The sequence below is a fragment of the Pipra filicauda genome, unplaced genomic scaffold, assembly GCF_003945595.2.
Source record: "Pipra filicauda isolate LSUMZ 115617 unplaced genomic scaffold, ASM394559v2 scaffold531_size399970_pilon, whole genome shotgun sequence".
In the NCBI taxonomy this organism is placed as follows: Eukaryota; Metazoa; Chordata; class Aves; order Passeriformes; family Pipridae; genus Pipra; species Pipra filicauda.
The window spans coordinates 219,356-237,653 of NW_024104678.1; the positions used below are offsets into that span (position 1 = coordinate 219,356).

Consider the following 18,298-nt stretch of genomic DNA (forward strand, 5'->3'; position numbering starts at 1 on the left):
TCAGAGCCCCCCCAGCCTGCACTGCCAGGGCTGGTTTTCCAGACCAGGAGCCCCCTCCCTTGGGTTCAGGGTCAGCAGGGACACAGGGACCATCCCCACGGTGCCACCTCGGGGTGCCCACCACCAAGGGGAGCGGGTGACTGGCAGTTTTGGTGAGGAGAACACAGGTGACTGACCCCTCCCTTCCCCCCAAGCCATACAACACTGCTAAAAACCACCCTGGTGCCTTCTGGTGACCCCATCTGGGGACTCACCTTGGCACCCAAAAAGGGGCTCCTGCTGCAGGCAGGAGGAGCAGGCAGAGCCACAGCGATGCCCAGCAGCAGCAAAGCCCACCTCCACCCCCCCAGCACCACCCTGGCCCCGCAGAGGAGAAGCCCCCGACCCCCCAGAGCTCCCCCACAGCCCTTCAGGCACCTTTACCAAAGGAGGTGTTTTTTCCTCCCTGCACGGAGCCGGGGTGGGGAGGGAGGTGCTGCTACTGCGCCTTCTTTCTTACAGCCCCAAGCCACAGCGTAATTTCCACCAAGCAGCCGTTTCACCTGGGCCACGCCGGGGGGGAAAAAGGGGCGTTTGAAGTTGGCTTTTGGTGACTGCATCTGTGCAAACCGAATTTCTGCTGCGAAGGTGCCTGGGAGGGACGTGTAGGCGCCCCTGCCCCGTGTTCGGTGTGTCCCCTGGGAGGTATCTGTGTGTCCTACTGTGTTCCTGTCCCTGCTTTGGCTCTGGAGTGTGTTTGGACCCCCCATCTCCCTACCCTGGGCTGGCCTTTCTGCTCTGGCCAGGTTGGGTTGGTTTGGTCACGGGTGTGGGCGGGCTGAAGGCTGGGCTGACCCCATCCCTGATGCTCTTCGAGGCTCACCAGAGTGTCCCCCAGCCAGCTGTGACTCACTGGGTGTCCAGCCCTGCTCTGGCACAGCCTCACAGCGACACAAAGGATGCCGACCCCAAAGCTGCCCCTGCAGCAGGAGGGTCTTTCCACTGAGGCAGCACCAAAAATGGGTTTATCTCAATGTCTGAACCCCCAAACTGGGAAGCAAACCCCGGCAGCCCATCACTGAGCTGCTGCCCTACACCGCTCTCACCCACAGCCCTGGGGACAAAACTCCCGCTTTGCCCTGGAAATGGGGGCCTTGGGAGGAGCCCTGTGAGGGGGCCGGTGCTCCCACCCCGGGCAGGGAACGTTGAGACAGCAGCTTTCACCCCAACTGGGAGGGTACAGAGGAGTGGGGGGCACAGGCTGACTCCCCCATCCCTCACCCAGGCGCTCACATCCCCCCACCACTCACTACAAGCCCAAACCTCCATTTCCACCCCTCCGAGGGGCACTCGGAGAGCACACAGACCCCCCGCTGTCCCGGCGGTCCCCATCTCCCATCTCTGCTCTTACCTGTTGGCAGGAGGTGATGCCCGGCCCCTCTCAGACCCCCATTCCCTGGCAGGGTCCCCTCCTCACGTTCTGCCCATCCCGCCGGGGGCGCGGGGACCCTGCGGGGCGCGGCGCGGAGCCCCCCCGAGGCGCGGGCCGTGCTCCCCGAGGGCGCTCTCGCTCCTGCTCCTGCTCCCGCCTGCCCCGGTTCATTTCCTGCCTCATGAGCAAACTCTCGAGCAGCTCGTTCACAGCTCGTGCCCGACCGCAAGAGCGAGCGACAAACCCCGAGGGCTTCCTGCCATCCCCGCCGAGAGGGTCCCGGCGCTGGCTGTCCCCTCGCCCGGGGCGTGCTGAGACCCTCGGTGGTGACTGTGGGGTCCCACGGGGCGGGAAAAGGGTCAGGGACAGGCAGGGGGTTGTCACCTGCTGCCCAGTCCCCTGTGCGTCCCCTCTCCAGGGCTCAGGTTGGCAGTGCCCTGCACCAGCTGCCCCTGACCCCACCGGACCCTACACCCGTTGTAGGACTCATCCTGCACCCCAAAACCCCCTTTTTGACCACTGTTTTGGTCACCACAGACTTTGGCACCCAGACAGCCACGGGGGCAGGGGCTGAAGCCGGGGGGACCCCCTGTGCCCCTGCCAGGCTGCCAGCCCTGTGTTTTGGAGACAGCTCAGAGCAGAGCAACCACAACACCATTGTCTTGGCTTCTGAGATCAAACACGAAGCCGCAGGTACCAGCTCGGTGAGGCACAGGAAGCCCAGCTGTGTCGGGAGGGGAGGGGGGGGTTATGACAGCCTGGGGGGCACATCAGGCTCTCCCCACGGCCTGGGAAGGAGAAGCAGCCCCCAAAATGATCCCTGGGTCATCCCACAGCTTCCCTGGGTCTCCCCACGTTGTCCCTGGCACTGCTTGCACACAGGACTCTGCAGAAGTCACATCCCCAAGTGGCAGCTTGTGCTGTCACCTCCCTCCCCCCCTCCCTGGTCCCCACAGCAGAAATCTTGGAGCCACATCTACGGGGCCAGGGAGGTGCCTGGGTACGTGAAAATACAGAAAAAAACATCAGCTCTCACCTTCACCTCCTTTTATTCCGCCTCGAAGGGCTGCTCCCAACATTTTCCACCGTGCTTGACCCCACTGTCCCTAGGAACAGGCCCCCAGAACGCCCTGTGCCCCATGGGGGTGGTGGCACTTCCCACGGCACTGCCCCTGGAGCAGGGCTGGCAGCACCATGGCTCAGCTCCGCCCGCCCTGAGTCCTGAGGGATTTTGGGAGTGATCCTCGAGCCCTGCCAGGCCCAGATGCACCCGTGGGTGCCTGCGGGGCTCCCACCCGGCCCCCGGGGGGGATCAGCAGAGGGAGAAGCGGCGGGAGTTGATGTTCATGCGGGTGACCCCGATGTGCTTGAGGGGCGTGGAGAGCAGGAAGGCGGCCTTGGGGGGGATGTTGCAGAGCAGATCCGAGTCTTCCTCGCAGCCCTCGAGGCCGAAGGTGGCGTCGTCCAGCATCTCCTTGTGCTGGTGACAGGCCTGCTCCACCTTCAGGCGGTGCAGCCGCGCCCGCAGGCGCATCAGCTGCTGTGCCAGGCGCTGGTCCACAGCCTGCATCTCCCTCTGGAGGGGAGACCAGAGTCAGGATGGAGCGGGATCAGCCCCGGGTCAGCTGCAGGGGTGATGGGGCAGCAGGGATGGGGCTTGGCCAGGGAACAAACCCACCCTGGGACAGCACAGAGCCCACGCACGCGGTCCTGTGGTGGGCACAGTGTCTGATGCCTGTGGGCTTTTTACCCTGTTGCTGCCTCAGGGACAGGCTAGTGGGTGCTCCCAAACACCCTGTGCCCCATGGGGGTGGTGGCATTTCCCATGGCACTGCCCCTGGAGCAGGGCTGGCAGCACCACGGCTCAGCTCCGCCTGCCCCGAGTCCTGAGGGATTTTGGGTGCCACATAAAGGAGTCCACAGCAGCGGTGCCACCAGCAGAGCAGGCAGGGGGGGTGACAAGTGCAGACCCCAACAGTGTGGTGGGGGTACAGGGACAGAGCTGTGGCACCGCAGAGCCACGTGTGCCTTGCAAAAATCCTCGTGCACCCACCGAGCTGGGCAAAGGAGCAAAGCCCCTGCTGACCCTGCCACGTCCCCTCACTGCTGCATGAGCTCAGGCACGGGGGAGTCCTGTGGTCCCATCTCACCCCTCATCCCACTGCCAGCTACTCACCAGCTCCATCCTCAGCCACTCCAGAGCCGCCTCCATGGTGGCAAAGCCACAGACGCCACCACCCAGCTGGTCCTCGGGGTGCCCAGGGCCCTGCTCAGCCCCCCGGGCCCCCCCCGAGGTGCCCCAGCGCTGCCCCCTCACCCGGGCCTCCCACTCCAGGTACGAGGGTCTCCGGGTCTGCAGCTTCAGCTTGGCCGTCAGAGCCTTCACACTGTCCAGGTTCTCCTCCTCCCAGGTGGGCTCCTCCTCGCCCAGTTCCTTGAACTTCAGCTGGCTGAGGGCCATGGTGGGACTCCCCGCAGCCCCCCCAACCCCTTGGGTGACCTCTGCCCACTCAACAACCCACCCACCGTGGAAATGAAGCCTCTACCCTGGCCACGACCACCCGACCACCCGACCACCCGACCACCCAACCACCCACTCCCTCACTCCCCCAGCTGTGCCCGGTTCCCAGCTATTTATCCATCCCCCGAGGACAATTCCGATGGGCAGGAATTTCCTTATCCAGAGGAGTGCAAAGGAGGAGGGTTTTTGGGTTTATTCGATGTTGTCGTGATGGGGTTTTTTTTTGTTGTTTTCCTTTTCGTTTTTAGCATCATTGTCTCCGGCTGGGAGGAGACTCCCCGTTCCCGGACGAAGCCTTCACCGGGCACGGAGGAGCGGGAATGATTTATCCCCGGGCGCAGCCGCCCCCCACCCCGCACCCGGGGGGGACCCAAAAAAAGCCTAAGGAAGGAAAAAGAAACCGGGGGAGGGGGCACAAGGGGCAGCCGGGGTCCCGCACCCGGACGGGACGTTAAGGTGGAACCGCGTCGGGATCTGCCCTCTCCCCCTTCCTCCCTGCCCCGGGGGGCTCCAGGGGCAGCAGTGATGGGGCCCGGGTCTTACCTGTGTCCCACGGGTCTCACCTGCCCCTCGGACGCCCATCCCCGACCCCTCCGGCGCCCCCAGAGTGCCCCCCCAAATTCCACGCGTGCCTCGCCAGTGCTGCGAGAGAGCCCCCACCTCTCCTTCGCGTGTCCCTCCCACGGCCCCGCGCGTGTCCCCTCGCTCCCGCACCCCACACGGCGACACCCCCGCCCCCCAGCCCACCCCGGGAGCCCCCCGACCCCGGGGAGCGCCCCGTCCCTCCGGACCGGGCCACCTTAAACCCGACATCCGCCGGCCCGGCCGGGCTGTGCGGGGCATCGCCGCCCCCCCGCTTCCACCCCGAGGTCCCCGCGTGCACCCCCAGGTCCCTCCTCCCACCCCGAGCTCTCCCTCTCGCGCCCCGAGATCCCCCTTTTACACCCCGAAATCCCCCCTCGCTTGCACCCTGAGCTCCTCCGCTTGTGTCTGTTGGCACTCTGGGGTCCCCCGCTTGCACCCCAGGGTCCCTGGTGCCACCCCACAGTCCCCTGTTGGGTCCTGAGAGTCTTCCTTGCACCCCACGGTCCCTGCTTGCACCCCACGGTCCCCTGCTTATGCCCAGGAGCTCCCCGTGGGCATTCTGAGGTCCCCTGCCTGCACCCCACTGTCCTCCCACTTGCACCCCAAGGTCCCTGCTTGCCACCCGAGGTCCCCCCTTGCCCCCTGAGGTCCCCCCCGCCTGCCCCCCCAGCCCGAGCAGGTAAGCAGAGGGGTGGCAGGGGCACTGCCAGGTGCCCACCTTCCTCCTCCTCCTCACCCAGGGGCCTTGGCAGCAGCTCCTGCCCCGTCCCCAGGCCGGGGGGGGACACTGTGGGCACAGGGGCCCTGGCAGAGCCCACAGGGCCCTGGCAGCCGGGTCGAGGGGGGGCTGATGACGGGGTGGCAGGGAAGGACCTGGAGCTGCTCTCTGCATTCCCATTTTCACCAAAAATCGCCTCCCTGCAGCGCAGCCGGCACGGGATACCCGGCTTGGGGTGGGAGCCTGGGGCCAGCTCAGCCCCCCCCGCCCCGTGCCTCAGTTTCCCCGGGGAGGAAACGTCCCCCTGGCTGCGTTTCGCAGCTCCGTCCGCTGTAGGTGACAGCGCAAACACCCAGAGGGGGTGAGGCCGTGACGCAGAGGGAAGAAGGGGTTTCCAGCCGGGCCGTGCGCCGCAGGATTTCCCCTTTCTCCCTCCCCAGTCCCCCGCGCCGGGCAGAGCCGGCCATGGAGTTCTCGGAGCTGATCAAGACGGCGACGGTGGAGAACGTGCTGCTGTCGTGCGCGGGGCTGCCGGCGGTGAGGGGCACCCTGTGCATCACCAGCCACCACCTGCTCCTCTCCTCCTGCCCCGGCGGGGACGTGGAGCTCTGGCTGCTCATCCGCAACGTGGACGCCGTGGAGAAGAGGTGCGTGTGCTGGTCCCCGCCCCGCGGCTGCCCCGCGCTCCCTCCCGGCCCTGTCACCCCTTCCTCCCGAGCTGGAGCATTCCCGAGCAGAGCACGGCCACCCCTGGGTGCTGCCCGCCGAGCCTTGTCCTTCCTCTTTCTCACGGCCCAGCACGGCAGCACCGGGCGCTGACCTCCTCTTCTCCTCAGAGTGCAGAATTTAGGCTGGTACCAGCCCCCCCGGACTAACAGCTCCGCTCGGGACACCAGGTTTGGCTTTTAACGCTCCCTTGGCTCTGCCAACCACCGCGGCGCCCGCCGTGCCCCGTCCAGGGCAGGGAGACAGTGGAAATCCCGGCTCGGGGGGCAGACGAGAGCCAGAGATTTGGCAACCACACCAGCACAGCCCTCGGGGGGAGAGGGTAGCTCGGCGCTGTCTGTGTGTCCGTCTGTGCGCGCACGGACCCCCGGCCAGCCCTGACCCCCCTCCTGCCTCCCCCAGGCTCACCGGCTCCTCCGGCACCATCACGCTCCGGTGCAAAGACCTGAAGGTGCTGCAGCTGGAGATCCCGGGCATGGAGGAGTGTCTCAACATCGCCAGCTCCATCGAGGTGAGCCCCGGGCAGCAAAGGGTTGCCAGGGGAAAGCGGCCCCGCCGTGTTTGCGCTGGGTAAATAAGCACTCAGCTCCGGCAGCGCTGGCACAGGGTGCCCCGTGGGGCCGCTGGTGCTGCCCAACCCTGGCCTGGTGCTGGGATGTGGCCAGGAGCAGGGAACAGCCACGGGGTTTGCAGAGCCCTGGGGACATTCCCAGCCACGACCCCTGCCCCGTGACCGGCGCCGCCTTTGCTCTCGCTCCAGGCCCTCTCCTCGGTGGACTCCGTGATGATGATGTACCCGTTCTTCTACAGACCCCCGAGCCTGAAGCTCGAGGAAGGATGGCACCAGTTCCCCCTCGAGCAGTATTTCCAACAGATCTCCTCGCAGGTGAGGCTGGAAGGAGACCCGACTCCCCCCACCCATAGCGGGCTGGGCACCAGGGCTCCCCCTGACCCCGTGTCTGCCCCAGACGAGCCAGTGGCGGCTGAGCACCGTGAACCAGGACTTCAGCACCTGCCCCACGTACCCTCCCGCCGTGATTGTGCCGGCGGCCGTGGCCGACGAGGCCCTGAGAAAGGCTGCCCGGTTCCGGCAGGGCGGGAGGTTCCCCGTCCTCAGCTACTTCCACCCCAAAAACCGCACCGTGAGTCCGCCCCGCCCCCTCGTCCCCTCTCCCACTGCTGTCAGCCCTCTGGGAAAGGTGGCTGGAAGCCCTCCCCACGCCGTGGGGTCCCCCAGTGCTCCCCATCTCTCACCTCACAGGTGATGCTCCGCAGCAGCCAACCCCTGACGGGACCCAACCGCAGGCGGTGCCGCGAGGACGAGACGCTGCTGGGGACGATCCTGGACGAGGGGGAGAGGGGCTTCATCATCGACACACGCTCGGCCCAGGCAGCAAAGCAGGCTCGGATGACCGGGGGAGGCACAGAGCCCAAATCCTCCTACCCACAGTGGAGGAGGCTGCACCGGCCCTTGGAGAGGTGAGGGCTGTGCTGAGCCCTGGCGCTCTCGTGACACGGGGGTGGTCGCACTGCCTGGCATGATGTGGGGGGTCCACCCCCACAAAAGAGTCACCAAGCCCCCAGCACCTCTCTCCCCGCTCCCAGGGGCCGCCCGCTGCAGGAGAGCTTCGCCAAGCTGGTGGAAGCCTGCAGTGACCCCTCCCTGAGCATGGACCGGTGGCTGGGCCGGCTGGAGAGCAGCCGCTGGCTCAGCCACGTCAAGGCAGCCTTGAGCACGGCCTGCCTGGCTGCCCAGTGCATGGACAGGTAAGGGAGCTGCACCCCAAAGCCCCTCCTTCCCCCAACTCCCAGCATGGCACGAAATCCGGGCGCCATCCCGGGTTGATCCCGACAGGGAGGAGGCCACGGTGCTGGTGCACGGGGCGGAGGGGACGGACACCACGCTGCTGGTGACAGCGCTGGCCCAGGTGATCCTGGACCCGTCCTGCCGCACCCTGGCGGGATTCCAGGGGCTGCTGGAGCGGGAGTGGATCCAGGTGAGAGCAGCAGCTCCGAGGGGGATGGGGATCCCAGCCTGGGTGGGCACCCTCAGCCCCATATCCCCCCCCCCCTCGGGGTCCCACAGGCCGGACACCCTTTCCACCTCCGCTGCGCCCACTCCGCCTATTCCCACGCCCGGCTGAAGCAGGAGGCACCGCTTTTCCTGCTCTTCCTGGACTGTGTGTGGCAGCTGAGCCGCCAGTTCCCCTTCTCCCTGGAATTTGGGGAGCGCCTCCTCCTCTCCCTCTTCGACAACGCCTACGCCTCGGCCTACGGCACCTTCCTCTGCAACAACGAGAAGGAGAGGTGAGAGGGGTGGGGATAGCGCTGTCCCCAGGGAGCAACTCCAGCAAATCCCCTCCTGGTCACGGTTTGGGTCACAGCAAACCCGAGCCCTGGCAGGGACTGAAACACATCCCCCGTGTCCCACAGGAGCCTGTGCAAGGTGAAGGAGAGCACACACTCGCTCTGGGCCTGGCTGAACCGGCCCGAGGAGCAGCAGAAGCTCCTGAACCCTCTCTACTCCCACAACGCCCTGGTGATCTGGCCCTCCGTGGAGCCCCAGAGCATCCAGCTCTGGCAGGGTGAGCGGGATCCTCCCAAAATCCATCCTCAGCCCCGAGCTGGGCTGGCTGAGGGGAAGCTGCTCTGCCTTTCCCTCGCTGACAGGGCTGAAATAACACCCAGCCCCTTCTCTCCCAGGTTTATTCCTCCGTTGGATCCGTCCATCCCAGCACCTGGATGAGGCCTGGGCAGAGATCCAGCGGTTGGTTGAGGAAAACAATGCCCCTGCCAAGGAGAGCACAGGGAACAGGCTGAGCCAGTCCCTCTCTGACCCCACTGCTGGGGTCTCCTGAGAACAGGAGATGAAGGGCAGCACAGGCAGTTCAGTCCCATGGGATGCCAGGACAAGGCAACACTGAAGTTTCCTGTGGGAAGTGCTGTGCTGGACACAGACCCCATGGACAGCACTGGGAGGGAGGAACAGACCCCCTTTCCCAGCCTTTGGGCTGCCCAGACTGAGCTTGTTTCAGTAAAGCCTCTCTCCCAGCCCACACCAGCATTCCACTCTTCCATAGGGGCAGGAGGAAGATGCTCCTTCCCAGTGGGATTTTGGCAGCACTTGTGGATTGCTGTGGAGCAGGACATCAACCTGCCTGCCAGCCAGGCACAGCAAAACCAGCAGCTCACACTAAACCAACACCCTCTCCACAGAAGGCACAGAGGCTGCAGCCTCACTGTTCCATCAGCCACTCCAAGCTGGGAGAGCCGGGCTGGGAATTCTGCCCTTGAACCCAGATTTGAGGAAGGAAAGAGAAACAAACCACCCCTCCCGACAGGCAGGGTGAGACAGGGGGGAAGGATGAGGAGCACGAGCTCCTAGAGCAGGAAATAACTGTTCCATGAGGAAAGTTGGCCCAGGGTCAGCCCAGCAGATAAACAAAGCGGCCGGGCCGGGCGCGTGCGTGTCAGCTGGAAAACAATTCCTGGCTGCTGCACTTCCAGCCTCTTCACACTTCAGGGCTGGACCTGAGGCTCTGGGTCACTCCCTGGGAAAGAGTTAAGCCAGGATGGGCAGAGGTCCCGGGAGGAGCAGCACTGTCTGTCTGCCCATGGGTGTGGAACAAGGCACTGGCAACAGAGCCAGGAAAACAAAGTCCTTGGGTTAACTGGGGGAAAAAAAAACAACCAAAAAAACCCCACAGAGGTGCTTTGCCTTGTGTTTACAAAAGATTTCTATTTATTTCCTGATGATTTTTTCCCTCCCCTGATGTATAAATATGCCCAGCAGGCAGGAAGCCCCCGGGGCAGGCAGGCAGCCAACCCAGCAGCCTTCCCACAAAAGCCATTCCTGCCCTTTGGAGCTGGCTGAGTTTCCACTTCCCCACCTTCACACAGCACCCAAAATGCAGCAGGAGAACTTCAGGCCTTACAGCAGCCCCATGACAGAGCTGATGGACTGGGCAAGGGGTTGGAGGAGAAAAAGGAGGAGGAGAGGAGAGGGAAATCCTCCTTCAGGCTTCAAACTCAAACTCGAAGTACTGGGGATCGAAGTAGTGGATGCGGACGTAGCCATCCTCACCCCCACTGCTGTAACTGCAGGGAGGAAAGGGACAGTCAGGAACGCTGCAGGAGCAACCAGGGGCAAGTCTGGCCTCACAACCCCCTCCTGGAACTAATACAGGAGTCACAAGGCAAAGAAAGGATCAGTGAGGCAGCCAAAGTGTGGAACAGGGTGTTGGTGACCCCCCGGGCTGGCCTGAGGGGAGGCTGGAATGGGAGGATTAAGGTGCTGGTTCTGCTCCCAGCACAGGGATCCTGTAGGTCCAGACATATCCCAACTAAAAAGTGGGATTGCCTGGGCTGGGACACACTGCAAGACCCCCAGAGAGCCTCACCTCTTCCCGTCGGGGTGGAACGCGACGCTGTTGATGGGACCGAAGTGACCCTTCACTCTGCCAAACTCTTCCTCAAAAGCCAAGTGGAAGAACCTGGGAGAAGGAAGGAGATTTACACTGTCACAAGGAGCTGGGAGCCTGGAAGGGGCACAATCAGGGATTCCTCAAACAAGCTCTGCGTGTTCAAGGACTCCTCCAGGAGCAGGGTGCTCCGGGAACAGCGTTCTGAGCTGTCAGGAGCTCTCCGGGTGAGGGAAAGGACCTGCCTGGCCTCAAATTTGCCAATCCTGGTGGAGGTTGTGGTCACATCCATGGCCTCCTGCCCACCACCAAGCACGACCTGCAAAGGAGAGAAGCCACCACCCCACTCAGGGGCAGCTGGGGGAGGAGGGAGCAGAGCCTTTGGGGAATCCCAGAACCACCGAGGCTGGAAATCAGAGGGCACAAAGCCTCGTTCCCTGCGCCAGAGCCAGCAAAATTCCCCAGCCCCATTGCACAGTCCTGGTTTTCAGCTGGGCTGGGGACACTCACGCTGGTGACACAACTCAGGGGTGACACTGAGGGAGCTCATCCTTACGTGGTCAAAGATGGGGGAGAGGGCAGCGGAGTTCACCGGCCGCTCCGTCCGGAACGTCTTCAGGTGCTCCAGGGACGTGCAGTCAAAGAGCTACGAGGCAAAAAGGCAGAGAGTTCGTTAATTAACTCACACAAATCCAGCTGCTGGGCCTCACCTGGGGAGGTGCAGTCACTCCTGGACACTCAAATCCCAAAATGTACTTCCCCAGAATGCCAAAACACCGGCCTAAGGTAAACCTGTCGCCTTCCAGAGGTGGTAAGCTGCCAATATATTCTGGAAAATGCCAAAAGTATTCTGGAAATGCCAAAATAATTTCATTTTCAATGCCTGACCGATAACTTCACACGGTGGCATCTCCCCTTTCTCACTGAGCTTTGCCTTTCCACTTCCTCAAATCCCTGAGGAGGAAAAAAACCCCTGTGATAAGCTCTGAGGAGAGGTCCTGCCAGGAAATATCCACTGCTGATGGAAAACCTCACCTTGGCCGTGTTGTCCTTGGAGGCTGTGATGAACATGGTCATGTCCCTGGAGGTCTGGATGTCGTTGATCTGCTTGGTGTGCTCCTTGATGTTCGACAGCTGCTCCCCTGACTGAGGGGGAAGAGGCAGTTTCAGAGAGCTGGGAAGAGTCCTCCTCATTGAAAATAATTTAGGAGATCATGGAATAGCATCCTGGGATGGTGTGGGTTGGAAGGGAACTTGCAGATCATCTCACTCCACCTGAGCGGGGGGGGTTGGTACATCCGCCTTGCTCAGGGGAGCCACAAATCTGAACTACCCTTCCATGAAGCTGCTGTTTGGAGCCCCAAAATCCTACAGTTTGCCCCTGAACCCCACAGGAACGCTGTGCCATCCTCCTCCCCACCCCAGTCCCTGACCTTGGCACTGAACTGGTTGAGCTCCCCGCTCTCGTGGCCCGCGATGATGAACTCCCCGAGCGGGCCCCACACGGCGCTGGTGATCTTGGAGTCGCTGCAGGGGATCTTCATGTAGGGCTCGTTGTTCTCTGAGGGAGGGGACAGACACACAGAGAGGTGGCATGGCCCTCCACACCCTCCCCCAGCCCCTCCCCAGCCCCGGGGAGGGTCCCTCACCGATCTGGGCGGGGTCCCGCAGGTCGAAGAAGCTCACGAAGCACTGGTAGCCCATCTGCTTGTCCGTGGAGAACATGATGATGTTCCCCCCAAAGTCGAAGCCACACGTCCTCACAGCACTGCTGGTCTTCACCAAGGCCAGCTGCTTCCCTGGGGGGGACAGGGACATCAGCTCAGGGGGCTGGGGGAGTTATGGGACAGGGGAAGGGGTGGCAGGGGAGGCAGGAGGGTCGGGGGATCCCTGACTTGGGATCTGCAGAATCACTTGTGAGTCACAGACCACCGGATTTTGGGTTTTTTTTCTGAGCTTAATCATGGAATAACAGAATGCTTTGGGTTGGAAGGCACGTTACGGATCACCTTTCCCACCCTCTGCCTGCAGGGACACCTGACGCTATCCAGCCTGGCCTTGGATACTTCCAGGGATGGGGCAGCCACAGCTTCTCTGGGAAATCCATTCCAGCCCCCCACCACCCTCATAGTGAAGAATTCCTTCCCAATCTCTCACCTAAATCTCCCCTTTTCCAGCTTAAAGCCATTCCCCCTTGTCCTGTCCCTCCATCCCTTGTCCCAGGTCCCTCTCCAGCTCCCTTGGAGCCCCTTCAGGCACTGGAAGGGTCTCCAAGGTCTCCTCCCCAGGCTGAACACCCCCAGCTCTCCATGGCAGAGCTGCCCCACCCCTGTGGATGCCCTGCAGGTGCCAGGCAGGGATTTGGGAAGGGTTTTACCTGTCTCACAGTCCCAGAGCCGGCAGCTGTTGTCGGCAGAGCCCGTGAGCACGTGCCGTGTGTCCCCTGGGTGTCACCAGTCAGGGAAGGACATGGATAAACTTTTTAGATATGTACAAATTCTACATATATATATATGCATAAAAATTCCATCTATATAAAAATACATATGGAAAATGTAACAGTTTAAGTGGAGGTATCAAGACCAGAGTGAGAGGCAGGAATGACCCCAGAGGCAGAAATATGGAATATATGTATTTATATATATAATTGGATATATATATAACTATAAATTTATATTAAAATGTGTATATAAATATAAATGTATATAAAACATAAATATATTATATATATATAAATTCCATATAAAAATATACATGGAATATTTAAGAATTTAAGTGAAGGTATGTCAGAATAAGAGGCAGGAATGATCGCAGAGGCAGAAATATGGAATACATATACTTATATAGATAAAAGAATATATATTACATACACAAAGATAATTATATATATATAGAATTTTTATATATATACAAATTCCATATAGACAAATTCCCTATCTATATTCAATATATATATATAAAAATATAAATGGAATATTCAAGAGCTGAAGTGCAGAGATCAAGGGTAAAGAAGCAGGAAGGATCCCAGGGGCAGTCTGATGGGAAGAATCCCGGGCTAAAACATGGGATCAAACCCGTCTTTTTTGGGGGGATTAAAAAGGATACAATCGGCATCCACACACCACACAGCCCCCGTGTGCCCGTTGTAGGTGCCCAGCCTCTCGCCGTTCACCGAATACCACACGTTGACGATCTGCGAGGCGAAAAAAACCCGCGCGGATTAATTAATAATAAACTAACGAATTATGGCGGGGGTGGTAAGGGGGGGAGCACTCACGGGATCCTTGGCCACGGTGAACAGCAGGTCTCCCTCGCGGTTGTATTTGATCTGCGTGATGGAGCGCTCATGGCCTTGCAGCAGGATGGGCTTCTGCAATTATTAAGTTATTAATTAATGAGTGAGGGGAGGTGGAGAAGGAAAGGGAGGGTGAGGCGGGGGGGCGAGCGCGGCCCCCGGTCCGGGGCGCCTGGGGCGCGGGGGAGCGGCAAAGCCGCCCCCCCGCGCCCCAGGCACCCCGGACCGGGGGGTTTTGAGCCGCTGAATCATCGGGAGCGGCCACAAATCGCGACAACCGCGACCACCCCGCTCCGGTCTTACCATGGCGGCCACGCTGAGGAGAGAGGAGGGCGGTCACTTCCGGGTTGAGGAGTCGCAGAAGAAATGCGTCACGGGATCGCCATGGCAACGGCGCCGGGCTTCCGGTCCGACCAGGAAGTGAAGCGCCGTTGCCATGGCGACCGCGGGTGAGGGGAAAGGAGATGGCGGCGGGGAAAGGGGATGTGAGGGTGTCCCTGGAGCGGGAGGGAGGTTGTGGAGAGCGGGGTTGGGTTGTCGCGGGTAAACGGGGATGGAGGCGTGGGATGGGTGAGGTTGGGAGGGAGCTTAAAGATCGCCTGATTCCAACCCCCTGCCATGGGCAGGGACACCTTCCACTACCCCAAGTTGCTCCAACCTGGCCTTGGACACTCCCAGGGATGGGGCAGCCGCAGCTTCTCTGGGAAATCCATTCCAGCCCCTTCCCACCCTCGCAGGGAAGAATTTTTTTCCCAATATCCCACTTGAATCTCCACTTTTCCGATGTGAAGCCATTCCCCTTTGTCCTGTCCCTCCAGCCCTTGTGAACAGTCTCTCCCCATGTTCCTTGTAGACCCTTCAGGTCCTGGAAGGCCACAATGCGGTCACCCCGAGGCTTCTCCAGACTGAACAATCCCAATTCCCTCAACCTTTCCTCCCAGCAGAGCTGCTCCATCCCTCTGACCACCTTGGTGCCTCCTCTGGACTCGCCCCAGCAGCTCCGTGTCCTTCAGCAGGACCAGGAGAAACGACTCCAAGCTCTGCCAGGGGAGGGATAACAGGAAAAAATTCCTCACAGAAAGGGTGGTCAGGCCTTGGAAGGGGCTGTCCAGGGATGTGGTGGAGTCCCCCTCCCTGAGGGGGGTCCAAACCATCCCTGGGGTGTCCAAACCATCCCTGGGGTGTCCAAATTATCCCTGGGAGTGTCCAAACCATCCCTGGGGTGTCCAAATTATCCCTGGAAGTGTCCAAACCATCCCTGGAGGTGTCCAAATGACAAGTGGATGTGACACTTTGTGAGAGGGTTTATTGGGCTTGGGGGCACACGGTTGGATTTGACAATCTGGGAGAGCTTTTCCAACCTTAAAGCCCATCCAGTCCCACCCCCTGCCATGGGCAGGGACACCTTCCCCTGTCCCAGGTTGCTCCAGCCCGGCCTGGGACACTCCCGGGTGTTCCAGGGTGGGTGAGGGCCGTCCCTTGGGCTCTGTGGGATCCCAGGCCGGGATCCCGGGAGCCCCATCCCGCTGATCCCGGTGTTCCACAGGGCAGGCGGTGTCCCTGGCGCTGGTGGCCGTGCTGTGGGGCGGGAGCAGCCCCTTCCTGAGGGCGGGAGCAGCGGGAATGGAGGATGTTCGGGGCCGGGGCCGCCTGGGGCAGCTCCTGGCCGAGATCCGCTTCCTCGGCCTCAACTGCAAGGTGGGACCTGGAGCAGGGCGTGGCAGGGGTCAAACTGGGATCACTCCTGCTTCTTCACTCAGGCTCTGATACCTTTGCTCAAGCTGTTAAATATTCCGTGTATATTTTTATATTTATGGAATTTATATGTGGAATATGTGTTCCATATTCCTGCCTCTGAGATCATTCCTGTCTCTCACTCTGGCCTCGGTACCTTCACTTCAACTCTTAAATATTCCATGTATGTTTTTATATTTACAGAATATCTATATGGAATTTTTATATATATATATATATATATTTATACATATATTCCATTTTCCTGCCTCTGGGACTGTTCCTACTTCTTACTCTGGCCTTGATACCTTCACTTCCACTCTTAAATATTCCATATATGTTTTTATGTGTGTGGAATATATATAATAAATTTTTATGTATTTTTAGATATATACTATTCTTAATATATATATTTATATATTTTTATATTTGTGTATATTCCATATATTTATATATAAATATACATATATTGCATATTCCTGCCTCTGGGATCATTCCTACCTCTTACTGTGGCCTTGATACCTTCACTAAAACTGTTACATATTCCACATGTATTTTTATAAATATGGAAATTCTATATAATTTATATAAATATATATGTATGTATGTATGAATTCTATATATATTCCATATTCCTGCCTCTGGGATCATTGCTACCTGCTTACTCTGACTTCAATAACTTCACTTAAACTGTTAAATATTCCATATGTATTTTTATATGTATTCCATATATATTCCATATTCCTCCCTCTGGGATCGTTCCTGCGTCTCACTCTGGCCTCGATACCTTTATTTCCCTGTGAAATATTCCATATATCATCAGAATTCCTTACCCTCAGCAATATTTCATTTAATTCCCTGTAGCTCTGCCCTCCCTGTGCAGGACTGAGATGTTTTTGGAGGTGTCAGGTCATCAACCCTCATATTTTGCATGGAATAAGCTCAGTGTCAAAATTCCTTTGGGATCATTCCTACCTGCTCCTGGCCTCGATACCCTCACTCAAACTGTGAAATATTCCATCCCTGATTTTAGGTATATGGGATTTATATGGGACTGCTGACAGGTTTGTGCTCTCCCTGCAGTACATGGTGCCCTTTCTGCTCAACCAAGGTGGATCCCTCCTCTTTTACCTCACCTTGGCATCCACAGGTCAGTCCTTGGCGCTTTTTTGTCGTGTCTTGGTGAGGATTTTGGGAGGATCAGTGGTTTGATTGATGGCTTAACCCAACACCCAGCAGCTGCCTTGGAATCACCCCAAATAAACCAAGAACCTCCATGTTAAGCTCTGTTAAACCTCCCCTTCCAGACCTGTCCCTGGCAGTCCCGCTCTGCAACTCCCTGGCTTTGGTGGTGACCCTGGTGACTGGCAGGATCCTGGGAGAGGATGTTGGTGGCAAACGTAAGTCACACTTCAGGCATTCCCTCCCCTGCTCCCCTGCATCTGTTGGCTGATTTAGGGTGTGAAAACAGCAAATACCCCCCCAAGGCTTTGCCTGGTTCAGCAGCAGCTCTTGCTGCAGACCCTGAAAGGGAAGTGAAACAGATTTGTGGGCAGGGCTGGTAAATTTAAATTTAGAACTGGCTGTTCTAAGCTAAAAGAGCTTGTAAGCCTAACTAGATGTTGAACCATAACAGAAGCACTAAATAATATGCCCACCATGGAAAAGGGGTGGCTCATAAGCCCCCAAATGTCAACACCCATCCTCCTTTCCTTCCCTGATGAACTGCACTGACATTGCCCTGCTCAAAAGGGCAGAAAAAGGCAGGGAACTGGAAAGTTTAAAACTCCAGCACCTGGAACAAGAGCTGCAGGACCAGGAGCTGTAGGAAAATGAGCTGTAGGAACAGGAGTTGTAGGAAAAAGGAGCTGTAGGAAAAAGAGCTGTAGGAACAGGAGCTGTGGGAACAGGAGCTGTAGGAACAGGAGCTGTAAGAAGACACTGAGTTGTTGTTGTTTAAGCCTGGATCTCTCCAACAGACACAGGAGTGACATTTCCTTGGAAACATCCTGTGCTCAGTGTACAGGGACAGTCTGAGCATCCAAACCCCCTCAGAACTCACCTGGCCCAGACTGGACCTACCCAGACATCCCTGCCCTGTGACACCTGAGCATTGTCTGAACTGTACAGACAATCACAGAATGGGTTGGGTTGGGAGGGACCTTCAAGATCATCTCATTCCAACCCCTCCTGCCTGTTCTTGATAAGCACATTCCCAATATGTTCATTCCCACAGGGGCTGTGGCAGGAATGCTGCTCACCATCCTGGGGGTCTCACTGTGTCTGGCTGGTTCAGGAACAAGAAGCAGAGGGACAGAACCTGACCAAGGGTAACCCCCCCTGTGGCTGAGGGAGCTCCTGGCTCAGCCACGCCTGGGAAAGGTGGATTTTGACACACAGATGTCAAAACCCATGGACTGTATTCCCTGAGCACCAGGGTGGAACAAAGCACATCCCATTCCATGTCTGGAGTTAAGGAATTTTTTTGTGGGTGTTTCAAGACGACGACAAGTTGAATTTGCTCAGCACTGAAGGGGCAACAAGGGGTTAATAAATCATTCAACGGGACCTTCTGGGACTGATTGATTTTTGATTAGAAGGAGTTTTTTTAGGAATTCCTCCTTCTTGTAGCCAAGCAAGTGAAAATGGCTTTTTCTGCTGTGCTCAGCTGTCCCAGCTCACACTGCACAGCCCCTTACTCAGAGGTTACTACAGGGCTTTGCTCAGAGTTCCTCTCGTCCATCAAACACCCACAAGTGCAGTGTGTCCCTAAGGAAGGAAGGGTGGGTTCCTTTTCAGTGAAATTATCAGTCCAAAGTACCAGAGAAATCACAGAAGGAAAAAAAAAAAAATAATCATTGTCACCCTTGTAATTAATGAGAAACTC

General features: G+C 58.7%; 4 protein-coding genes across 5 annotated transcripts; 2 read left to right on the plus strand and 2 right to left on the minus strand.

Annotated features, from left to right (window-relative positions):
* Window positions 1-2,441: 2,441 nt before the first annotated feature.
* On the minus strand, window positions 2,442-3,929 carry FAM167B (family with sequence similarity 167 member B). The gene is made up of 2 exons (XM_027728394.2): window positions 3,588-3,929; window positions 2,442-2,987 (listed from the first exon to the last, which is right to left on the minus strand). The coding sequence occupies exons 1-2, from the start codon at window positions 3,870-3,872 to the stop codon at window positions 2,724-2,726; spliced, it is 549 nt and encodes a 182-aa protein (XP_027584195.1). The 5' UTR covers window positions 3,873-3,929; the 3' UTR covers window positions 2,442-2,723.
* A 1,754-nt stretch (window positions 3,930-5,683) lies between these two features.
* On the plus strand, window positions 5,684-9,017 carry LOC113991780 (myotubularin-related protein 9-like). 2 transcript variants are annotated; one of them, XM_027728340.2, is made up of 10 exons: window positions 5,684-5,882; window positions 6,364-6,472; window positions 6,722-6,847; window positions 6,930-7,103; window positions 7,223-7,440; window positions 7,567-7,728; window positions 7,817-7,958; window positions 8,048-8,268; window positions 8,395-8,546; window positions 8,665-9,017. In XM_027728340.2, the coding sequence occupies exons 1-10, from the start codon at window positions 5,701-5,703 to the stop codon at window positions 8,817-8,819; spliced, it is 1,641 nt and encodes a 546-aa protein (XP_027584141.2). In that variant the 5' UTR covers window positions 5,684-5,700; the 3' UTR covers window positions 8,820-9,017. The 2 variants fall into 2 exon arrangements, with proteins under 2 accessions (XP_027584141.2, XP_039243054.1); XM_039387120.1 differs by lacking the exon at window positions 6,930-7,103.
* Window positions 9,018-9,671: 654 nt separating this feature from the next.
* EIF3I (eukaryotic translation initiation factor 3 subunit I) lies at window positions 9,672-14,030 on the minus strand. The gene is made up of 11 exons (XM_027728351.2): window positions 13,981-14,030; window positions 13,660-13,752; window positions 13,488-13,575; window positions 12,760-12,825; window positions 12,032-12,181; window positions 11,816-11,943; window positions 11,418-11,528; window positions 10,939-11,028; window positions 10,628-10,701; window positions 10,362-10,454; window positions 9,672-10,059 (listed from the first exon to the last, which is right to left on the minus strand). The coding sequence occupies exons 1-11, from the start codon at window positions 13,981-13,983 to the stop codon at window positions 9,978-9,980; spliced, it is 978 nt and encodes a 325-aa protein (XP_027584152.1). The 5' UTR covers window positions 13,984-14,030; the 3' UTR covers window positions 9,672-9,977.
* Window positions 14,031-14,088: 58 nt separating this feature from the next.
* Window positions 14,089-17,979, plus strand: TMEM234 (transmembrane protein 234). The gene is made up of 5 exons (XM_027728355.2): window positions 14,089-14,126; window positions 15,224-15,375; window positions 16,495-16,561; window positions 16,719-16,811; window positions 17,648-17,979. Exons 1-5 carry the CDS (start codon window positions 14,114-14,116, stop codon window positions 17,743-17,745), a joined length of 423 nt encoding a protein of 140 aa, XP_027584156.1. The 5' UTR covers window positions 14,089-14,113; the 3' UTR covers window positions 17,746-17,979.
* Window positions 17,980-18,298: the final 319 nt, after the last annotated feature.